At 31.9% G+C, this 25184-nt stretch overlaps 1 protein-coding gene across 2 annotated transcripts in view; it reads left to right on the plus strand.

The window, feature by feature from the left end:
* Positions 1 to 25184, plus strand: part of LOC111705505 (uncharacterized) — a 31667-nt gene that overhangs the window by 399 nt on the left and 6084 nt on the right. For both annotated transcript variants that reach the window (XM_023478081.1, XM_023478080.1), the window contains exons 2-27: positions 154 to 264; positions 3195 to 3343; positions 3570 to 3734; positions 4574 to 5603; positions 5792 to 5927; positions 6192 to 6242; positions 6661 to 6797; positions 7708 to 7800; positions 9746 to 9908; positions 10421 to 10483; positions 10663 to 10797; positions 12189 to 12280; positions 12345 to 12477; positions 12622 to 12767; positions 15237 to 15363; positions 16847 to 16932; positions 16998 to 17116; positions 18516 to 18628; positions 20319 to 20441; positions 20815 to 20881; positions 20990 to 21096; positions 21153 to 21273; positions 22043 to 22102; positions 22205 to 22262; positions 22680 to 22758; positions 24350 to 24505. In XM_023478081.1, coding sequence (XP_023333849.1) covers positions 216 to 264; positions 3195 to 3343; positions 3570 to 3734; positions 4574 to 5603; positions 5792 to 5927; positions 6192 to 6242; positions 6661 to 6797; positions 7708 to 7800; positions 9746 to 9908; positions 10421 to 10483; positions 10663 to 10797; positions 12189 to 12280; positions 12345 to 12477; positions 12622 to 12767; positions 15237 to 15363; positions 16847 to 16932; positions 16998 to 17116; positions 18516 to 18628; positions 20319 to 20441; positions 20815 to 20881; positions 20990 to 21096; positions 21153 to 21273; positions 22043 to 22102; positions 22205 to 22262; positions 22680 to 22758; positions 24350 to 24505 — 3758 coding nt within the window. In that variant the 5' untranslated portion in view covers positions 154 to 215. The remainder of the gene's footprint in view (positions 1 to 153; positions 265 to 3194; positions 3344 to 3569; positions 3735 to 4573; positions 5604 to 5791; positions 5928 to 6191; positions 6243 to 6660; positions 6798 to 7707; positions 7801 to 9745; positions 9909 to 10420; positions 10484 to 10662; positions 10798 to 12188; positions 12281 to 12344; positions 12478 to 12621; positions 12768 to 15236; positions 15364 to 16846; positions 16933 to 16997; positions 17117 to 18515; positions 18629 to 20318; positions 20442 to 20814; positions 20882 to 20989; positions 21097 to 21152; positions 21274 to 22042; positions 22103 to 22204; positions 22263 to 22679; positions 22759 to 24349; positions 24506 to 25184) is intronic.

A 25184-nucleotide genomic window follows, 5' to 3' on the forward strand; every position in this document is an offset into this window, starting at 1 on the left:
TTTCTAAATATCATTTATTTTTTATTTTGTAGTTTATCAACTGACCCAGGGTAAATTTTTCTTAACGAGACAGATTCTATAAATATCGGTTTAATGATATAATTTTTATGAATTTTTAAGATTTTTTAGAAATTATATTTGCCGGTTTATTAGGTTTGTATGAAGTGAAGGAAAAATGAGACAGCTCCCAAGTGTACCCTGAGTAATGTTGAATCATGAACTCCAATACTGCCCTCGCCCTCATTCTTTACACCCTCATTACAGGTTATTTATTTAATATTTGTTCATTTATTCGGCTTTTATTTATTTATTTTTTATACAAAGCTATGGTCTGTTTTATTTTTTTTCATGGTTATTTTTCCTATTTATTCATTTTACTATATATAGATTTTAGGTCTTGATTAAGCTTGATTCGTTTTAAAGTTTCAAATAGCATTCAAACAATAGAAATACTACAATAGATACAGGATGTCTCAGAAAACATGAAAGTTGGTGAATAGTTTTCAATGTCGTCTTCCATGGTACTGTATTAGTTATTTCAGACTTTTTGCAGTTTATTTCGTTAAACAAATCTTTTACCCAAATATTTATTTGTTTGAAATCAATTCTACTATAATAATACTGCCATTTAGTATTTCTTATCATCATCTTTGGTATCAAACAACTTATCAAATTATGAAAGAAGACATTTTAAACTATTCACCAACTGTCATGTTTCGTGGGACACCCTGCTCTTTAATTTGTTTGTTATGCTCTTATTAAGTATTGTATTTGTAAACATACGTAGTATTCATGGCAAAGTGTATATTGTTTTACACACCGTAAAAACGCGCTGTTCGTCTGGGATTAACCTTATTCATGCTGAGGGGTGGGGTGGGGGGGGGGGGGGACAATTCGAACCCCCTGTAGTTTTTTACATAACTCAAAAAGTATTGGTGTTCTTTTCAGACTTTTCATAAATACACATAGCCCTTCCATTAAGTCTAAAACCGGGCTTTATACTAACTGCCTGAGTCTTCAGGTACACAGCCTGAATAACTACTTTTTCCTGTAACAAACTAAGTCTTTGTTTTGACCCACTTTAAGTTGTCAGATTTTGATAATTTTTTATTTTTTTTGGAAACAGATTTCACAAGTTTGCAAAGAAAATGTTGCAAACTATTTGCATACAAGGAAACGGATTGCATAAGTTTGTAAAGAAAATGTTGCAAATTATTTGCATGCAACCCGTCGAAGGAAATTTGCAAATTTTTAGTTTTTATTAATTACACATCAGGTTATTAAAGATTTTGCTAATTTTTTTTGCATATTTGAAATTGCATTTGCAAACTGTATCTTTTATAATTTTTTGGAAATTTTTTTTCAAACCGTTTTTCTTTATAACTGGATTTTGCAAAAAAATTTTGGACATCAAATATGGGATTTAGAGGGGGGCAAATTGACCTCCTCCCCTAGCGTATCCTGATTTTCAAGTACCCCAGTGCGCAGGCGTGCCATATCTGTTTTAAGATTTGTGGATTTCCAAGTCAGCATCAATCGTTTACTGTCTGAAAATCTCGAAAAAGTTCACATCACCTTTCTGGACTAAAAAAAAAATGCGACAAAAATTTGTGCATGGAAATCTTAATATTGTATAATGGCTTTATTATAATTAATGGGATTAATTGTAAAGCTCTGTGTCAAAATCTCTGAAAAACCGCTAGAATTGCTGTAAATCGTGGTGTACAGTACACTAATTTCATTAGAAGGGAGTCATTCATTTGACGTACAGTCCCGTTTTGCCTCATATAGCCTGTATTTGTACTGTACTTCTTGCCCAGGCTAGTTTAAATTCGGGCCGGTACATGAAATGAACTGGAATGTACCATGAGTATGAGCCCAACTCAGCTGATGCGTTACTTGTGTTCCTTGACAATACCGAATATTTTGCATTAAAAGCGATAATTCGAAAGAAAATATTAAATTTCTGCTAATTCTTGAAAGTGCATATTTTTTAAAACTTAAAATAAGAAAAGAACTTCAAAAATAAAGGTGTATTTGATTATATTTCAGGGGAAATGTGACCATTCTCCTTTAAGGGTGTTAGATTCCTTGTAAATGGAAAATTTTAATGCTGTTAAAGTTTCTTATCCGGGAGTAATTAGTAAATTTTTAGTTCAAACTTTAAAGTAATTTGAAAGATTATACATCATTTTGTTTAACAGTTTTGTTTAATGATAAAGAATTTTATGATAGAGAAAAAGTGCAAAATCACTTTATAACTTAATTAGAATCCATAAATATATTCAGTTTGATTTAACGTTCATTTTTTTCTTTGTCTCTTTTAGTCTAATTTGAGAATCACAACTATTATTATTTACAAAACATGACAAAAAGAATAAAAAAAGGTTGTTAGATGACAGGTTCTTTGTTTTCTACTCTATAGAAACTATAGATACAGTAAAAACAGAAAAAAAGATAGGGAATGAAATCTGCAGCACACTGACCGAAGAAATAGTAGGTTTAAGTGGAGAGTGTAACTTCTAGGAATCGCTTCAATCAGTTATTTTAAAATATTTCAAACAAATTCTTTTTCATTCATCATATCTCTGGTTTTATAAACCATGACCTCAATATATTTATTAATGGCTGCAACTTATTGTATTAAATCACATAAATTTGTCTTTGGCTGCATTTAACCTACTTAGCTCGGGACACTTAAAACTTTCAAGGTAAACCAAGAAATAACTGAAGTTGAACAATTTTTGTTCCACATTTGATCCATACATTAAACAAATTCATTGGTAAATTCAGTGTTGATTTAAAAAACATGCTGGAGGTGTGAATATTGTGGCAGAAATTAAAAGTTTCTATTCTCTCAGGAGAAAAGTTTGGTTTAGTTGTTTCAAAGTGAAGGATGACATCGAGTGTGAAATGATAAAATAATTTAAAAGAGTCCTTTCTGAAGTCAGATGTAAAGATCAAAGGATAAAAAGATGAAAAAGAAATTTGGTTTGAGAAAGGAGTGAACAAAATTTTAAGAATCTAAAATTTAGAACAATACAAATCTTTTGGTTTCAAAGGTAAAATATAATAATATCACGCTTATTTGAATTTTAAGAAAACGGTTTATGATGATAAAAGATGTACGCGACAGTTTTTTTTTTCCCCATTTTCAGATGTATGTAGAAAGGTTGATTATAATAATATTTTAGGATGTCACACACAGTCTTGTTCTTCCCCTCTTGGACTTGAGGATCGCACAATTCCGAACCTTCAAATATCTTCATCTTTACCCCTTTCTCAACCTAGTAATGCTCGGCTTAATAATCCTGATTCTGCTTGGTGTTTTAACTACACAGAGGTTAGTTTTTCTCCATCTAGTTTTTCTAAGCTCGGGAAGATCCTTTTTTTTAGCTAAATGTGAGAGACATATACGGGTTCTACAGATTATATACCTAAGAAAAAAAGACAAAAAAAATGTTTAATGGTAATATTCAGTTTTTAGGCAACATTTAGCCTTTTAAGAAAAAGTTTAAAAGATACATTTTCTCACTGTTTGGAGAAAATTACCACGAATCCGTGTTTAGATTACAGGATTTGGAATATATGCTGAGCTGACTGTAGATCTTGGTTCTACGCAGCTTGTGTCAGGTTTCCAGAGCCAGGGACCACCAGACATACTTCATCCTGTAGAGTACATGCGGTACATTAGCATTTCCGCCACACTTAGTAATGACAACCAGAATTGGAAGGTAAACTAAAGCTTACACGGAAGGAATTATAATCTGCCATTATATCATTCATTTCATTCATTTGTAAATTCATATTTCAATTACCTCCACCCCCCACCCTTCACAATTTACGAAAGTGGATTTATGATAAAATGGTTTGGTACACAATCATCTCAGTCAATGAACAAATATTATGCAAAATGTAAAGTGTTAAAAATTGGGCTAAAAATGTAAACCTAAAAAGTTTCTTTTGCTCAAGATTCTTTTACTTAAAAGATTTAGATAATAGTCTCTTTTCTTTTTATAAATTGTACCTATTTAATATAATGATGGTAGGTTTATGAGGTATTTTACTTTTCTTATAAATTAAATAAATATATTGTATACCATCAGATGCAACAGTTTTCATTTGAACCAAAAATTTTATTGCAAAAGTTAAAATATAATAGCACAACTGGAATGTCAAAGTTTGAAAAATATCCTTTTTTAGAATTCTTGGGGTGTTTTTTATTTATATTTTTGACTTTTACATGTTTGTGTCAGTTAAACTTTTCCAGCTCTATTCTATTATTTAAATCATAAAACTTAAATTCTTTTCTTTTCAAATTTTATTTCTTCCTGTGAACAAAATTATACCAAATTTTATTTTATCGTTAACACTTTTGACATAAAAAATTATTTTAAAACAACAATTATACAATCAATTTTATTCTAATCTTAATGATAAATACAAAGATGTTTAAATGAAAGCCATTAGTTCATTAGAAATGCATACTCAAACCTGTTGAGTTTTACCATTTCGTGTGTTTTATTCAATAAAACCTTTTAACTTGTTAACAAAATAGTTTTTGTAAATCTAGGACTGCTGTAGCGATGATGGAAGTGCTACTAGTTTTTACGCAGAGGATAAGAATGACGAAGCGAATGTCATTCGAACCCACGGGTTTGGAAGTCTAGAACCTGCAAGGTTTGTAAGGTTCAAGGTGTCTACTGATCTCCGATGGTTTGGGCATGATGAAAAATGTTTCCGGTTTGAGATCCTTGGCTGCAAACAAGACGTAGTTGCAAATAGTGAACTGTTTACTAAAGCCGAAGCCCCTGGTTATTTAACAGTATCTTGGCTACGTCCTATAGTATCTATACCAAATAAAGACAACTTTTCTCTCAACGGACACTACTACCTACTCAATCTGACTCACGATGAAGGTGATACAACCAAGTCGGAGATTCATAACACAACGGATACAAGTTTTGCTGTACCCAGTCCTCTCTGGGGTTCGCGGTATACTATATCTCTGGTCTGCTGGCATCATCATCTACCTGTAAAATGCGGAGTCTCGTACCTTACCGCTGTTCCTCAAATATCATCATCCTGTAGAGCCCACTCCTCCTTCTGTCAGGAGGAGGAGAGGATAAGGTTCGTATCTCCGGAGTATTTGACCGCTAAGCTACTGATAAATAACAGTGTTCACGTAAAGTGGAGGCTTGGAGAGCGTGGATGGAGAGCTCCATCACGATTAGTTCGAGTGGAACAGAAGACTGGAGAAAGAATTTATGAAAAAGAATCCTTACTAGAGGACCAGCAAATATTTCTTGAAAATCTGAACAAATTAGAATCATATAGCCTTGTCTTCTGTCCTAATGGAGACGGGGTTCCATCTGAGATTGGTTCAGTTCGTCTAGAATTATCAATCCTCCCACTTCGGGAACCAGGAGATTGGGGAGCTTTCATATCGGACGTAAGTCTCCAGGCCAGCGTGGACTGGAGGGGATCCATAGTTGTTGAGTGGAGAGAGGGTCGAGCTACAGGATCTTTTCAGGAGAATGATATGGTTCAATTCAAGTATAAAACTGCGGATAGTTACAAACTAACCCTGAGAATAGGAGAAGGTGAAAACTATGTTACTTCTATTAATAAACTTTCCTCTCAGCTTTTCTATTTCATAAAGTAAACATTTCAGTATAAAATAGTAAAACAAATTTACTCGTAAGATTAATGAATCCGAAAACTATGTTGGTTCTGTATATATAATCTTGATTTTTTCAGATCAACCATTTTAATATTTATTTTTCTTTAGATCCCACATACCTTTCTACATTAGAACTATCCGGAAATACGACCATGTACTCGTTAACAGGCTTGAACCTAGAGCAATTGTACACAATTACTCTAACCTGTACTTTTGATGGTATACTATTCGAATGCGGAACTAGGTAATTACAATAAACTGGGGATTTTTATAATATTGATTTAAAAAAAAGTTTTATCATCTGAACTAGGGGTTTCCGTATCTTTGATGAAGGACCTCTCTTTTCGATACAATGTCCTTTACATTAGTATTAGCTGTTATTTAATATAAAAAAAATTAAAAAGGAGTTTGGGCAGCACCATACAATAATATTGTGTATTGATATAAGTGCAACTTTGAATTCTTTAACTAGTTTTGTTTGCAAAATTGTTACTTATTATACATTTAGATTTGTTTCTACCAGGTCCCCAGACCTACTTTTTGATGGGGTTGTATACAGGTCAGTATCTGAATGCGTAAATTTTTGTATTGTTAATTTCGTTTCTTGTTGAGCTTTCTTTGATGATATTCGCAATATTAGGATCGGCATTAATGGATCGGCATTAAAAGAAAGAAGATCGTTAATACATTAAAGTCCCACAATCTTATTTGTATTTGATGTTGTTAAAAAGCAAAAAGTTGTATAAATATCTTGAAAATCTACTTATTAATTGAAATTAGGTTATGTACACTACACAATTAATGTGCTTTATGTTCCTTGTGATATTCAAAATCATATTTTTAGTCAAGGAATCGTCTCCCTGTTCCACAGTTTTATGGGTCTCACTGTATAAGATTTTATTTTTAATAACTAAGATTAAAAACTAAAATAATCAACCAAGAAAAGAAAGACATAAACAAACTATTGTTTCTTACAGGAGGATGGGGATAGCTCAAGGTTGGAGGTCTAGTCTACTAGAATGTGAGGCTGGTGGAGGTACTCTACTCAGCCTTGGTAGAGAAGGAGTAGAAAATGCAGTTGCAGAGGCCATTGGTCTTTCAGACTTCTGGACAGGTCGGGACTTAATTAGTTCCTGGATTCTAGTTCCTAGCCAGTTCCTTGTTCCTAGTTCCTGGATTCTAGTTCCTAGCCAGTTCCTTGTTCCTAGTTCCTAGCCAGTTCCTTGTTCCTAGTTCCTGGATTCTAGTTCCTAGCCAGTTCCTTGTTCCTTGTTCCTGGATTCTAGTTCCTAGCCAGTTCCTTGTTCCTAATTCCTGGCTCATGAATCCTAGTTATTCCTGACTTCCTGTTTCTGCGATTAATATATCCATATTTTTAATTTTCACTTACCTTTACTTTTTATTGCTTAAAGGGAGTGACCTGCTGGATAATGGTAGTTCAGCTGAGAGTGCAGTATTTTAGAATAATAATTTAGGATTCATTTGACACCAATAAGACTTTTTTAAGGCTTATAATTGCTTAGTAAGAGCGCAAAATTTTTTTTTTAAATACTAAAAATGTAACAAAATTCTACAGTAAACTTATCAGTTGTTCAGGAACAGGTTGAGAAAATAAAAATTAACTCTTATCATTAAAACTATTAAGTAATCTTATTTAGTAATCGGTTTCTGTAATGTCTTATTGTTCACAAACGTTTTACGTGATTTTCTAGAATTTTTATTGAATAGACGACATTTAAAGAAATCTACGAAAAAATCATATAGAATTAGAAATGCAATATAATGATGATAAAAAAATGATTGCTTCTAACATTGATTTATTCACAAATTTCTATTGAGAAATATGTTCCTAAAATTACTGTATATAATACTGCAGTCTCAGCTCAACTACCATATCTAGCCGGTCACTCCCTTTAATCTTTAAATTTTTCTTGTTTCCTTTTAATTCAAATTAAATTTGTAAGCCTTCGATCACTAACAATTCCATTTCTTAGAATTAAAGCAATATTTATATATCTGTTAAGGTGGGAATATGTGTCCCGATAGTCCCGCTCCGAGTTCTAGTATGTGGACGGATGGGACGGAAAACCAACGCTCAAACTTTGCTCTGGACTCAGGTTACACTTGTCAAATTTTGTAGAGTTGACTAATAGTTAAAATCTAGATACAAATTGGGATTCTTATTTCGACTAGTTAAGGAGCAGAAATAGGATAATATCATGAATTTATACTTAGAAAATAGATTTGTGTATTTATGTGCAATTGTTTAAAATAAACTTGCTGGGTTACCAAAAAGTCTCTTTAAATACTTGCCAAAGGTTAAATTTGTTCTAATGTGTTTAATATATTGTTTTCATGGCATATGTTTTTAATAATTTGTCAAAAAAAATGTACTTTGGAGGGTAACCCCTAATTTACAATCTACATAAAGTAATAAAAACTATAAATAAAAAGAATATTTTCTATACACAACTGATTTATTATTTATTTGGTATCTATTTAACCTAATTTCTGGCAGTATTTCATTTATAAATCTGTTCCACTTTCGGGATCGTTCAGGGTCCCCCCCCCCCTCCCGGCCCCTCCGTTGATTAACCAGGACATTGCATGTTTTCTCTCATGCAGGGCAATGCTTAAACTAATTTCGCATTGATGTATGGAAGCTTTGGGGGAGGGAATTTGAAGAATACAAATATAAATATTTGATTAAAATGATTTTTCTTTCCGGCTTTTATTAAAAAACTTTTTCCATATTTACTTTTTTGACAAGATTGAGAGTTTGTTGCTCATTCTTTTCTTGCTCAGAAATATTTAATAATAATTTGATACGTTAAAGCAAAACATTGACTTAAAGTTATTAATCTGAGGTCTAAACATCGGTATTTTCGGAGACTAGAACTCGAATGAAAAGAAGATGAAGTTTAGATTGAGAAAAATGTTGCTTTATTTGTTTAAATGGCAAAACAGAAAATCAATGTTGGAATTTTGTGGCATCTTCAATTCTCGTACTTTGTGAAATTAAACAAAAACAACTTAACCCTATCCCTGCTGGGGTACTTGAAAACCAGGATACGCTAGCTGGGAGGGGGGGGGTCAATTTGACCCCCCCCTCTAAATCCCATGTTTTATGTCCAAATATGACAAATGATAAATCATTAGAAAGCTCTTGTGCTCTACTTTTAGAATCTGCAAAAAAATTTGCAAATTTGCGAAAATTGAATTTTTTATCGCAAAATCCAGTTTTATAGTAAAAATGTGTGCAAAAAAAAATTTGTCCAAAAAATGAAAAATTATACATTTTTGAAAAGCCCTTAACCATGCCATTTCAAATATGCAAAAAGCAGTCATTCAGGCAGTGTGCCTGAGGACTCAGGCAGTTAGTATTAAAGCCCGGTTTTAGGCCTAAAGGGAGTGCTTTGGGTATGTAAGAAAAGTCAGAAAGTTTCAACAGCCTCAGACCAATACTTTTTGAGTTATGTAAAAAAAAACTATAGGGGGGGGTCAAATTGACCCCCCCCCCAGCAGGAATAGGGTTAATAGGGTTAACTTAGTCCTTTATAATAATTTAATACAGGGTTACTCGCAAAGGATGAGACTGTAAAGACGATCTGTAACTCTTTTAACATTAGGATTTCAATGTTAAAGGAATTGAGTCTTTGCAACAAATCCTAATTTTCTAATACCTATATATTATGTAAACCTTTGATATTTCAAACTTTGATTGTTTGATATAACTGAAGTCATAGTTTGAAATATCTAAGGTCTACAACATTGGATATAAGATATAAGATATAGGGATTTAAAAATCAGAGTTTGTGGCAAAGACTCAATTCCTTTATTCTTCTGCCTGAAGTTTAGTCTTTTAATTGATTATTATATGATTTAGCAAAGGCAGAAAGAAGTTTACAGTTATAGGGAATCATGATCGTAATTGGATACAGATAGTATAAATTCCGCACAGTCGTCTCTGAAATCTCATCCTTTGTGGGTAACCCTGTAGTTTTTGTAATTATTTATTAAATAATTTATTAAATTTCATCAATTTAACCTTTAACCTTTAAGGTTTGGAGGGGTCCAGCTGCTGTATAAAGGCAGGTAGATTAGGTTGGAGGGGTGATATTTGTTCCTCTCTTCACCATGGTGTTTGTCAACAAGAAGTTCTCCACCCCCTCGCCAAACCCCAGCATGTAGTAGCTCAAGCTGAGAGGGAAGGGATGCACATTAGGTAAGGTATATCGATGAATCTGGGTTGGATTAATGATTTGACGGGAAATTGAATGGTTTATCTTGTCAAAATTTAGACACTACGCTTTTTTAAACAAGTTTTCAAGTATCCTCGGTAATAAATATTAAATTCTACTGAGCATTTTTATTACATTGAGTTTTACTTAAACGCTGGGATCTGTATTTCAGACTGTAATGGGGGTTTCCGTTCAGAGACCAATAGACCCTTTAATCAGAATTGTTGAGGACAGCATTGAAACCGCAAACCTAGATTACTTTGGATTTAAATAAAGTGGAAATTTGTGTACCTTTCTGTTTTGAGATTTTAAACCTATTTGAAATGTTAGTTCAGTATAATTATAATAATTTGATTTCTATTTATTTCGAAATTAAAAAATACATTTGGCGTTTTAATAGATTTTTTTATTTGTTTAAGCCTCTAGCATATTTATTCAAAAATAGAAAAGTTTTAAAGAAAAACTTTGTTATTAAATCTTTATTCTTATTTTAAAGATGGAAGAAGCCTAATGAGGGTTGGATGCCTTCTGCTTGGACCCTTCAATATTGTTTATTAAGGTAGAAACAAAATAATTTGATAATAATTTTCTTATCTCATAAATTTTAATGTGGCTACTCTATAAATTACTGACAGCAACTCTCCAAGTCTGAGATAGATCAATCAGCTATATAATTTTACGAAAAACTTTGGATATAAAAGTAATAGTTTGGTCCTAATGTATCCAGTTTTTTTCAAGGAGTTTGGACACAAGAAAGTTGGAGGAGTGGGTTCTAATGGATCAAGGGGACGACGAAGATAATACAGGTTTTCTCAGAGAAGAATGTAGAAACGAGACTTTATCATCTGCATCTGTGGATATTTTTCTAGACAGGTTTTTTTTCTTTTTTATCTTTATTTTAAATCAGAGTTAAGTTATCTTCGGTTAAGATTAAGAACGATACCTACTCCTTAAAGGGACTGTAAAGGAAAAATGAAAGGGGGTATAGGATGAAACCTGAGAATTTCAGACGTTAAACAATACATATAAAACATCTATCTGATGTTTCTGTATCGAGAAATTGATATAAAACTGTGTAAAATTTATACGAAAATTCATATATATATGTAATTTTGTATAAAAGTTGTAGTATTAAACAGATGATATTCATCAAATACTCAACCTATCTGAAAACGACGATATTCCACAGGAGTCTGAGAATCTCAGGTTTGCTCCTATTTTATATTTTGCATTTTTAATAGATTGATAATATAATTACATATAGTTTGTATAGTCCGTTTTACGTCAACAAAACAGTATCATTGTCATGTATCATTGTCATGTAATACAGACGGAAATCACGTGACCAATATACTGCACTGCCATTGGCTTTAGTTCTGGTGACGTAATACGGACTATACGGACTATAAGTAATTATATTATCAATTATATCTATTAAAAATGCAAAAAATATAATAGGAGCAAGCCTGATATTCTCTGGCTTTTGTGGGATATCATCGTTTTCAGATTGGTTGCGTATTTGTTGAAAGTCATCTGTTTAATACTACAACTTTTATACAAAATTGCATATATATATATGAATTTTCGTATATATTTGACACAGTTTTATATCAATTTCTCGACACAGGAACATCAGATAGATGTCTTATATGTATCGTTCAACTCCTGAGATTCTCAGGTTTCAGCCTATACCCCCTTTCATTTTTCCTTTACAGTCCCTGTAAACCAGTATTTGAGATTTATACAAGAGCAGAGAAAGTTTCGTTTTTCTATAAAAAAGTACATCTTGCAACAACCAAAACAATAGTAGAGATTATTCGTACACCACGCCATTCTTTCTTCGTGTCAATCGTAGTTTTGATTGAAGAATTTCCACAATCTCTTTAAATCTACAATTTGTTTTAATAAGTTTATTCTTGGTTTGTTTACATGAAGCTCTCTATTCAAGATTTATTAACTTGATGGATACAAACACTTTTCTGATCTCTTCAAGTTCACTTCACATAGAATATATATATCTTTCAAGATGCAATTTCAAAAAGTTATAAAATTTCCAATTTTTTTTCCGAATTCATGAATACCTTATTTATGAAAACCCTATTCATGAGAATCTTGCTGTTTAAAACCCCTCTTAACGAAACCACCATTTATGAACATCAAATTTACAAAAACCATATTCATTAAACTCATTTTAATGTAAACTTTATGATACATTTATACTTTCTCTGTTTGCGGTTCTATCTCTTTAAACCTTGTTTTTTCAGGTTGATCGAGTACAGCGAGTATAAAATTATACTTACCGCTCATAATGAGTTTTTTAATTCAACTGAAAGCTCCCCAACCTTAGCTAGAACACGTGAGTAATGAATAAATAGAGATAAAAACACCAAACCATTAGCCAATTTTACTCGTATGTTTAGTTTCTAAGTCTCCTGTATGGTGGAGTTTAACAAAGGATGGAGTAATGGAGGTGGAGTGGAGGGATCAAATCTCCAAGTTCAACGATAACTACACAATCAACCTCAGCTGGAAAATTAGAAATTCGGAATTCATGTAAGAAGTAATTTCGTTTCAAGTGTTTGTTTATATTCCTCACAACAACAACTGCATAACTCCCAGAGTACTTATGTAAATGGTTATCTAAAATGGCATAATAAAAATGGATTCGTAAAAAAACGCAATTATAATGTTGTTTAGAGACGAAGTAGAACTGTCCGGAGAGGTGGAGGGTAAGGTTTCAAGAACAAATCTTCATCAGTTGGTACTGGGAGAAGATTATGATATAAACCTGGTCTTAAACCAACAAAATACATCTACTAATCAATCCTTTTCCTTTACAGCATGTAAGTAGTTAAGCAAATCTATAACTATAACTATAACTATAACTATAACTATAACTATAACTATAACTATAACTATAACTATAACTATAACTATAACTATAACTATAACTACAACTATAACTACAACAACAACAACAACAACTACAACTACAACTACAACTACAACTACAACTACAACTACAACTACAACTACAACTACAACTACAACTACAACTACAACTACAACTATAACTATAATTATGACTATAACTATAAGTATAACTATAACAGTATCTATAACTATGACTATAACTATATCTATAAAGTATAACTATAAATATAACTATAATTTAGTTTTGATTTCACATTAAAAGGTTTATGGAGATGGGAGCTTAAAATTATTAAGTTAATGTGTTAGTATGATTCTCGTAAAACATAAATTTTTATAGCAGTTTTTCCGCTCTGTAGTATTAACAATAAAAAACTCTTACACTTATTTATTTAAGTTTGCTTATATTTCAATCACTAACTGCAAATTGCAATGCCTTGTTTTGAGAACAAAGATATGGGTTCCTAGCCGCAGTGTTTAGAGAAAGTTTAATACTAAATAGTTCAATTTATCTACAGCTTCTTCTTCGAAAATTATTTTTTTTCCTTTTATCGATGTTAAACTTATTTCATAATTTATAAAAGTTTTATGACAGTTCAGATCAATTAATTACGAGGATTCTTTAAACTTTATACAGCTTTCCCTGTGCTATAGGGTAGAGTATTTGTTTATACTTTATGAATAAACTAGCTTAGGAATCCAGAGTAAAGTCATAGTTGGTCCCACCGTTTACACGCTCCTTGTCATAAATTACGATTTTAGATATTTTCCCCGATAAATTTCGACCCACTTAACTTAGAATTTGAGGCAAATCGGTCCAGTGGTTCCCGAGTTCACCCCAGACTAACCAGAGTTTCTTCTATTTGAAATCAAACGTGTTTTGGTCTATAACTCAACAATCTTTTACTTTATGGATTTGTTTATTCTATACATTTTCATTCAAAATGCAGAATGCCGACAAAAAAGTATAAAAAAAAGCTTACACATCATGTTTAATAGGTCAAATTGTGATCGAAAGTCACAGCTTTCTGGAATATGGTCGGACATATGGAATAAGTTATGGTCAGACAAACAAACATACAGAAAAACAGATATTACAACTCAATATATTATAGATGTTAATTTAAGTGCACATAGATAAATTATATAACAAAAGATTTTATTTTACATTCAATAAGTCTCGACTCATTGGATAATATCTAACGTCTAGACACACCAAAACTGTGGTTAAAATATTCTGAGAGTTCCCCACGAAGTTGGTTTGTGGAAAACGAAAGTTTCCGAACATTTCTGTATTCCCCATCATTAATGAACACAAATCAAGGTTAAAGTACTGATACAATAATTGCACAACCATCTAATATCCAGATTTACGTTTGTCGTTTATATTATATTTACCCGCCAAACGATTCCTAGACATACACGTAGATACACTGATACAGGGTCTTTCAAAAAAGCTATTACATTAAATTGCTTTAAATCAAAAGAAAAGTACAAAAGAAATGGCTAAACTTTACATTTCTCCGGCCTACAGATATATGACATTTGGTGAAAAACATCAACAGTCTTCTTTCATCTTTACTTTCACTTTATTCAAACTCTTCTCGAAATAACTCAATTTTACTTTCCGTTACTTTAATATTAAAACTTTTTTCGGTTTTCAGAGAACTCAGAAATCTGATAAATTGTAAAATCTTATTGTCTATACATGTTTGCTTTTATCAAATTATGCAATATTTTGACTCTGGCTAAGATATGTGATATTAACAAAAGAAAAAATAACGATCATCTGTTCGTTAACGGTTTTTTTATTGATGTAAGGATCATAATATTTAATGATTTAAGAATCCTAATGATTTATTATTGAGAGGGTCCTAATGATTCGTGTAAAGATCATAATGATTGATGTAAAAATCCTAATGATTGGTGTAAAGATCATAATGATTGATGTTAGAATCCTAATGATTGATGTTAGCATCATAATGATTGATGTTAGGATCCTAATGATTGATGTTAGCATCATAATGATTGATGTTAGGATCCTAATGATTGATGTAAGGATCATAATGATTGATGTAAGGATCATAATGATTGATGTAAGGATCCTAATGATTGATGTTAGCATCATAATGATTGATGTAAGGATCCTAATGATTGATGTAAGGATCATAATGATTGATGTAAGGATCATAATGATTGACGTTAGGATCCTAATGATTGATGTAAGGATTCTAATGATTGATGTAAGGATCCTAATGATTGATATAAGGATCAAAATGATTGATGTAAGGATCCTGATGATTGATTTCAGGACACTAATAATTGATTTGAGGTTTTCTAATAATTGATTAAAATTTCTATTTCGATATTGCAATTTCTAGTTCCTGATTGTGGTTCCGGGCTGCTTGCCGGACTGTACTGCTACAGTATCCACACCAACCTTACATTCCAAGATGCCCAAGAGCAGTGTTTAAGCCAAGGATTCAGCATATGGAGTTCAGAATACAGGTATATGAATATGGAGTTTAGAACACAGGTATATGTATATTCGGAGTTCAGAATACAAGTTATATGTATATATGGAGTTCAAAATACAAGGTATATGTATATATGGAGTTCAGAATACAGGTATATGTATATATGGAGTTCAGAAGACAGGTATATGTATATATGGAGTTCAGAGTACAGGTATATGTATATATGGAGTTCAGGATACAGGTATATGTACATATGGAGTTCAGAATACAGGTATATGTATATATGGAGTTCAGAATACCAATATATATATATATGGAGTTCAGAATACAGGTATATATGTATATATGGAGTTCAGAATACAGGTATATGTTTTTTATGGAGTTCAGAATACAGGTATATGTATATATTGAGTTCAGAGTACAGGTATAAGATTAAAGTCATTTAAATCTCTTTCTTAGAAGAATAACAACAGCCTCCAAAGCTTCTGATTTTTGTCAGATTTCCTTCAGAAAAGAAAAAAGAATGTTTTTCCTAAATCTTTTAAGTGGCAAATACTCGGGGGGAACTAAAATGTATAAATCCTGATCTGCTCTGCAGATAATCTTTTAAATTCAAGTGAGCAAGTTTTCTAGAACAAAAGTTTGATATTTTCTGTTGAAGACAAATTTTTATTTTAAAAAGTTACAATGTGCGATTTTATAGAGATTTTTTTCATCAATGTTTATAAACAGAGCTCTTAAAAACTATATAATTTAATGAATTGTAATGATATATTATGGATTGGTTTCATGTGAGAGTAAACCAAAAAAGCCAGAATGATTCAAATATCCCCCCCCCCCCCGGAAAATATTATTAGCCCCCTTTGTACCAGGAACCCCCATACCTCTGTTTTCAAGAAAAATTAATTACAATTTTTGTGAGATATGTAAAAAATCTAGTAAAAATATTCTCCAAATTGGATAACATCATGCCATCCAACAGCCAGTTTCAGCTATGTGAGAACCCTCCATATTTGGAGGTTGTTGAAAATAGTTTCGCAAAGAATTCTTTTGAGTTTTATTCATTTCTAGGAAATTATTAAAAAGTCTTAAAACCAAAGGTCAAAACATTTGTATGTATTCTCTTTAATCTTGAACTCTTGAAATATCGATATCCAATGTGGGCACTTTTAAGTTTAAGGACTACTGCTTTATCTCCTCATTTTATTTATCCCTGCAGGGTACTATGACCTAATGATATCGAAGGGGAATATATTACTCCGTAGATCTGTATAAGATATAGTTTAATATCACAACACAACAATTCTGACTTCAGAGCTGGGAACTTTAGAATGAAATATCCTTAATCCCGATCAGTTGATTAATCTGGAGATTAAAAACAAGAGGAGAACAAACATTATTTAATCTAGAGATTAAGAGAAAGATGAGATCAAGCATTAATCCCGATATCAATCATTCAAAAGTTTCCAGCTCAGATTTCAGAACTTTGCACTTAATATTATTTGTTTTTGTAGTTTAGAGAAGGAACAAGAACAAGACAACATGAGGGATTTAATTCTGGACAAATTAGAATCCTTCTGGAGCTCAGATAATAACTCAGGTTGATTAAAATATAAAAATTGATGTTTCCTGAAAACTTTTAAAACCAAAATCTTGTTTTTTCAGAATCTTGTACGGTTTGGAGTTTAGAGGGTTCGGAAACTAATGTATCCTGCGAAAATTATGCATCTGTTCTCTGTTACGCGGATATTACTGACTTCATCAAATACACCAATCCTATCCAGGTTCATATCTTCTTACATCATGAAAAAATCTCAAAAAGAGTTTCATTTCATTTAATTTCTGGCCCAATAATACTGATATTAAAAAAATAGTGAGCTTTTTTGAACGTTTCTCGGGTGTTCAAAAAAACCTTTTCTGAGAAAATGAAATTCAAAGTGGCAAAATATGGCAACATTTTTATTATATCAACTGTTTACCCAGTTTAAATACGGAAAGTTAGAAAAACAACCTAAAGTTCATCCATTAGGGAAATTCGACCAAATTGTAAAAGTGGTAGTTGTTTATTTTTCCCGAGAACCCAGGTCCCAAGGGAGGGTCGTTCCTTCTTAGAGAGTAAGTCATGAAGACCAAAAAACTCCGCAAGAGTTAGATGGAAAAGGGGGAGGATAAATAGGATAATCTGTTAATGTGGATTAAACCTTTATCAAAGTTTTCCCTCGGTTTCCTAAACCTAGAAACTTCCTAACACAATCGATCTTAAACTCCATCCTATTCTATTTTAATTTTTAATACTTTTTCTTTTTCTCGAGAAATAAAAACATCGCTTGAGCGTGTTTACCTTCAAATATATGAAAATTCAGTTTGGCTTTACTAATGTGCAATGTTTAAACAGTACGGTTGACAACTTGAACAATGCACTTTGCATGGGTTTTCTAAATATTATGGTTTTTCCTGCAATTAAACCAATTATAAAAGCTAATTATGCTTTTATCATGAAATAAATTAATATCAAGTTTTTTGAATTTAAAAAGGAATAATTGTGATAACAAGTATAATCATGTACACTGTACCATGAGCAATAGTACATACAAATTCTGCTAACCAGCAGGCAAGCCCCTGGAAGGCTAATCTGTCAGAGAGAACCATAGATAAAGATAGATAGCGCATAAGACGACATTTTTCATATTGAAAGATATAAATGTACAGAGATGTTTTAAAGATATTCCTATTATATAGATTAACTAGGTCGGTTGTGAACATTGGCTGTTCTTATGTCATTGAGTACTTGTGGTGTACATGAGTTCTGTACAGAGAAATTTAAGTTAGTTTAGTCCTTCTCATGTCCTTCTTCAGTTCTCGTCAATATGATATATTGCACAGTGAAATATTGTTGTTCAAATAGTTCCATTCCCGGAGTTATTTTACACTCTATTGTGAAATCCATTAAAACACCAAACCACCCCGCTTATCATTGAAGTACACTTTGACCCCTAGAAGTATCAGTTCGCGGACTGGTGATTTTGCGTACATAAGCTGTCTATGTTTATTTATTTATCTATGGAGAAAACCCTCAGCTTTACTGCATTATTGTGGTGTACTGTATTTGTGTGGTCTGTAGTAGGTCGTATGAACCTTTCTTCTCCTTGTGCAATATGTGTATTATTGTTTGTATATATTTAGAGTTTGAAAGTGTCTGCTGCTCCTGAGAGCTTGAGTTTGGATTGGGATGATAGTGGTGGATGGAGATCTTTTTATACTCTCACTCTTCATCCACAAGAGTCAAACAACAGAAGGTATGCAATTTCCATTCATGTGTTTAAATTAAGGGACTGTAAGGTACCACCATTCACAGATGGCAGTACTCAATTCACAACGGTACCTTTAAAAGCTTTGTCTGGTCAAGTATGAATTAGATTTAATGTTTATAATTAAGAATGCTGAATACTTTCAAATTTGGGTTCTTTAAAAAACTGAATTGCGCATTTCTACAACAAGAAAGCATATAGGAATTATCAGACTTATACACTTTTCAAACTAAAAAAACAAGCAATATCTTCAATAACTTTTCTTAAAGGCTCACTTGAAATTATGCTTACCCTCCCTTTAAAGGGTTTGTCTAATCAAGTTTGGATTAACATGTTTATAATTGAGAAAACCGATTATTTTCAAATGGTTGTTTCTGTACAAAACTGACTTACGCATTTCAACTGCAGGAAAGCAAATAGGAATTATCAGATTTAACCAGTTTTTAAGCTAAAAAAACGACAAAATCTTTCACATTACTGATCAGATAGAGATTTCAAGGGCACTGTACATTTAGCTTTCAGAGAAGCAACAACTAGGTCTTGCTGGTATTCAGAGATACAGGGTGAGAGAGAGAAAATGGCAAACTAGAGAAACTTTAACTAGGGTTGGATATACCCCTGTACACAAATGGAAAAGAAAAAACTACATGTAACAAAAAGGCCTGTATTAATCTTAGCTGGATCCAGATTTTGCTACTGACAGCTTTAAATATACTCCTTAATGACAAGCCTGGTTAGATGTTATTAAGTATCCGAACACATCGGAAAGACGTTAATTCTTTAGATTGAATCTTGTTCTATGTGTAAGCATCAAGTCAGTTTCATGTACAAGAATCCGTCCAAGAGGAACTTACGAGAACCGAGAATTCTTTTGTCGAAAATATCCACTCCTTGCCTAACCTTTCTCATCCCATTTGTCATATAATAGCGGAATTCTGACAATGGATCCTCAGAATTTTAAAAACCCTGCTTAGTAGTGACTTTTATTTGTCCAACCTGTAAGAATATATATAATAAACCTGCATCATCAATCCACAACAAAACTTGTCAGAGAAATTTGACATCTCTGCATGGAACACAAAGTTATTATAATTAATTTGAAAGGAATTGAGTCTTTGTCACAAACTCTGATTTTCTAATCCCTTTATCTTTAGAATCTAATGTCGTTGACTTTTGACATTTCAAACTATGGCTTCTGTAAGATCGAATAATATAAGTTTGAAGTATAAGTATAGGTTTAGGACAATGGGTTCCAAATATATAGGGATTAGAAAATCAGAGTTTGTTGCAAGGACTCAATTCCTTTATGGCCCAAAATATCAAATTAAAGAATAGTATGAAAAAGAAAATTGCAAAGAGCTCGAGCTCTGGAAAATATGCGTAATATTTGGGAGATAAAAAAGCAGAAATATGTGTTTAAATGCTTTTTTTCCCTTCTCTACATACAAAGGATTAGAATGCGTAGATCAACAAGAGAGGAACATAATATGAATGTGTGATCAGCTAAATAGAAGAGAAAAATTTCACTGCTCTTTTAAAAATTTTGTTTTTAAAAAATTTTAATTGAAAAATAAATGTAAAAAAAGAGAGATTTCAATGTTACTGTTGTGAATTGGGCATTGCCATCTTTGCATGTAGAGTCAGTTTAAATTTCCTAATTTTATTAAACTTTTTCTAGTGGTCGAGATTTGGGGAATTTAAGTAGTTTGACCGTTCTAACTCCTCCTGCTGTACTAACTGATCTTACACCTGATACAACATATTCTCTCACAATAACAACAAAAATTAGAAACGTTTTCAGGTAATCTAAAAAATAAATTTACAATTTCTCTATTTCAAGATTCTACTCTGAGGTTTTAAAAATTGAAATCAATGCATGCGTATACCCATTCCAACTAGCAAAACAAACATTAAATGTAGATTTTTGTTAATTTTTCGTATCCAAAAATCATGTTATACAAAAAGAATTGAATGCTTCTAAGAAGAACTTAATTTTTAGAAGTTGACCCCTGAATCATTAAACATATGTTGAATATATATATATGGTATAATCTGTAATGTGAGGTAATTCTGGGCGGAACCGATCAAACTTAAAAACTTTATTGCTGTAAACTTTGAGTTTGATCGGTTCCGCCATACCGCATCACTTTACTATATTTTTTATTTTGGTGCAGAGAGTTTCATATTGGAGAGGTTAGAACTTCATCAAATCTATCCTTTCTTCCTCGACATCTAGTTGGGGTAGGTTTAACTAAACATTCTAAAACTATGATGAAAAACTAGAAGCTTTTTTTTAATAGGTTTTTATAATAAAATTTTAGATAGGAATTAAACCGAAAATTTGTTTAGATAAGTTTGAGTAGTACGGGGTTCACAATACTTGAGTTAACCCTTCTCTCAATACTGATGATAATACTATCTATCTGTATCCTTGTCTATCTTCTCTCGCAAACACTGTAAGTTAAAAAAAGTTTAGAATATTGTAAATTTTATTAATCAAAATATTCTTTAGAAGAATATACACAGACAATGTAGCCCAGCTGGTATTCTGTGTTTCTCTACTCTGCGTTAATGTTCTTCTTGCATTAGCTAGAGATGTTCTTCCTTGTATTGTTCTTGTATCAGGCCTACAGGTAGATTACCTTGTATTGTTCTTGTATCAGGTATGCAGGTATATTACCTTTTATAGTTCTTGTGTCAGGTATACAGGTAGACACCTTGTATTGTTCTTGTGTCAGGTATACAGGTGGATACCTTGTATTGTTCTTGTGTCAGGTATACAGGTAGATACCTTGTACTGTTATGTGTCAGGTATACAGGTAAATACCTTGTATTGTTCTTGTGTCAGGTATACAGGTATATACCTTGTACTGTTCTTGTGTCAGGTATACAGGTAGATACCTTTTATTGTTCTTGTGTCAGGTATACAGGTAGATACCTTGTATTGTTCTTGTGTCAGGTATACAGGTAGATACCTTTTATTGTTCTTGTGTCAGGTATACAGGTAGATACCTTGTATTGTTCTTGTGTCAGGTATACAGGTAGATACCTTGTACTGTTCATGTGTCAGGTATACAGGTAGATACCTTGTATTGTTCTTGTGTCAGGTATACAGGTGGATACCTTGTACTGTTCTTGTGTCAGGTGTACAGGTAGATACCTTGAACTGTTCTTGTGTCAGGTATACAGGTAGATACCTTGTGTGATTGTCCAGTTGAGTATTGATATTTAAAACCACTTACTTTAAATATGCTGATTCTTAACAGGAATTCAATATTCAAGAGAAGTAAGATCGATTTCTTAAAAATGAAAAAACTCTTTTTATTCACAAGAAATGGTTTTATAAATCTTTAATCTTAAAGCAACATATCGTTAATAATTTAAAATAAAATATATTTTTAGGTTTCGTATTTAGTGGCGTTCACATCAAATTTCCTGGAGAGTCTTATAATTCTACATAAGGAAGATATTTATGCAAACAAACTGTCGAATTCAAAATGTATTGTACAAATACAGATATTTAAATCTTAAACCTATTTTCTAAATTTACATAAATATTTCTAGTTGGTGGATTCAGTTCTTCTTCCTTCTTTAGAGAAATCTTTAGTGGTTCTACTCATGGGTATGATGGGAGGGGGGAGTATATATATCAATAACAATCCTGAGGTCAAGAGAAAAAATTAATGCTAAAAAAGTATGAAATTAATTTTCATGGGAATAATGCACAAAATATAACTAAAGAAATAAAAATAAATCAACATTTAAATAAATAAATGATAAAAAATACAAATTTCCATCTTAATGTGCAGTGTAAAATTATTTAAACCTAGCTCTAAAGAGATTTGAAAATTTTTCTTCTTTTAAAAATCTATCAAATCCATCTTGTATATGTGAACTGAGAAAGAGCTTTAAATAATCCAACCTTTCAAGGAATAATCGCAGATTAGCGGGAATATTCCAAAATCCTCTCACACATATTTTCTTTTGGAAGATGAGGGGAGAGAAAAGCAGAATTCGCACTTAACAAGATTTCTTTTAGGCCTGGTTCCCTCGTGTATATACGCTGGACTAACAATACCCTTTCTTTACACAGATATGCTTCCACCTTTTCCTAAAATGTGAGTAAGTTTAATTTCTTCAGGATTATCTATTTATATTAAGTAGTAATCTCTTTTTGTTGTATGACCGATCATAACTCTTGAACCACTTAACCGATTGCCCCAAATTTTGATTGGGGAACTCGGTAGAACCACGACAATGTTCTTAGCGTGGTTTTAAGGGGGTACAACTTTTATAGGGAAAAATAGCTAAAATCGTAATTTAAGACCAAGCGTGGGTAAACGGTGGGAGTAACTTGAACTAACCTGGGAAACGCTAGGTTACTGCAAGCTATAGTAGTATATATTTATATAATATAAACCAGTGATCTCTGCTTGAGGCAAATCGGTGAAGGGGTTCCTAAGTTATGATCAGACTTACAAACAAACAAACAGACAAGCCAAAGATTACTACTTTACACAGATTTAAAGATAGATATTAGATATACAGGGTCACCCACAAAGGATGAAGCTTTAAAGACTACCTGAAATTCTTAAAATATGACGATCTCAAGTTTAAATTGAGAATTCTGAATTGAATTAAGTCTTTAAAAGAGATATTTAATGATTTCACGAAATACGAAACAATTTAACAGCTGCAGGGAATCATGAATATTAGAAAACAGAGAGTATAAGTTTCGTAGAGTCGTCTCTGATGTCTTATCTTTCTTGGGTAACCCTGTTTATGATTGATTTACAGTATATCCTCTGTACATTTATGAATTAAAGAAGTTTTGGTTTATTCTCGCGATAAACAATTTTTGTTGGCTGCAAGTAAACATTCATAGTATTTTGTTTGCTGGTTTGTTGTATGGTTGTTTAATTGTCAGAAATATGTGCGCAGATTAAGGGCTCACACAAACATTTTTATTTAAAAATCCTAAATTCACCAAGACAATTAAAAATTAGCGAAATTATTGCATTTTTAAATTCAAATGTGATACGGAAAAAATTGTCCCATTTGAAGAAAACTGATGAACGGTTACCGTTACCAGTTTAAAGATGGCACTGAGCACCCTGATTACCTCTCAATCTTATTCAGCTTAAAGTTTAAAGGCTCTGGAGGAAATTAAATTTTGATTTATCCATTGAGTGGGGGCGGGGGAGGAGGTGTTATCCTGTTCTTTATTCTACGAAGCTGAAACTGTCAAATGACATTATTAAATCATGGTTAGTTACCTAGACTCTGACAGTAACTCTATAGGGGAGGTCTATCATCCAAATAAATGTTGATAGTGATTGAAATTAATAGAGAATAAGAATGAGTTGATCTCTGATTCACTGAGATACTTTTGGCCATTTTGGGTAATTTTTGTCGCTAAACAAAATTCGACATTAGTTTAAAGTGTTTGTTTCTATAAAACTTTTAATCCTGTGTATCGTAAAATAATAATATGACAATAGCTTTCAACAAGCATATAATTTAAGAGTCATTTTTTCAAAACAAAAACAAGTTTAAACTTATAATGTCTTTGTTAAGCTTATCGAATATTCCTTTGTTTTACCAGCCTTCTCTAGTCTATATATATATTGTAAATAAATAATATCGAAGTGATGAAATTAAAATAAAATTTAATAAGTGAAAGAATGAAAATATCTCTGATGTGTTTAGGTGTTGGTTGAACCTTGACTCTCCGACCAGTTTAGTAAGTTTAGTTCCTTGTATCCTATTAACCATATCATCAACCTGTTGTACTCTAACAAGTATTCTAACAGCTACAGATACAGGAACCAGACCTATTTCTGCATCAATTTACAGCAGAGCACAGTAAGTACTATACAACTTTTACACCTTTGCTTAATTACAAAATAAGAATAGGTTAAAAAATTTTATTTAAAGAGTTAAGCAACGTATATCTAATGTATACCTAATGTATGTACCTAATGTACTGCAGGCAAACGATGAAATTAGAATTATGTTAAAAAATAGGGGTTCGAAAGAGATGGCTTACAACATGAGATTGAGTAGGACACAAAAATAGAAAATAATAGAATAGAATAAATGTACCTTTTCCATTATTTGTCTCTGTTTACTGTGTATATTATATATTATGCATGTATTGCCAGGCCCGTAGCTAGGAATTTCTAAACAGGGGGGGGGGCACAAAAGTAAAAAAATAGCCTAAATAGATAAGTAATGGGCACGCCGCAGGCAAAAAAAACCTGAAAAACTCAATATAAGGGTAAAATTTATGAATGTAGTCTTAAAAACTAGATTTTTAACTTGTCACACATTATAGTTTATTAAGATAGATATTTTGCCTGTTTTCGTTCTCTTAATTCCTATTGAATAATTGAGAAGCTGTTTGCATCAAAACAAACAAAAAAACTGGAGGTATAAAATGTAGAGATTTGAGTTAAACTATAAATAAATGTAGTATCTAAGTAAATTTTTGAATCACAAATAATCAATACTTATTCTTATTAATACAGGGAAAGTAAATGAC

The sequence above is a fragment of the Eurytemora carolleeae genome, unplaced genomic scaffold (assembly GCF_000591075.1).
Source record: "Eurytemora carolleeae unplaced genomic scaffold, Eaff_2.0 scaffold657, whole genome shotgun sequence".
Classification (NCBI taxonomy): domain Eukaryota; kingdom Metazoa; phylum Arthropoda; class Copepoda; order Calanoida; family Temoridae; genus Eurytemora; species Eurytemora carolleeae.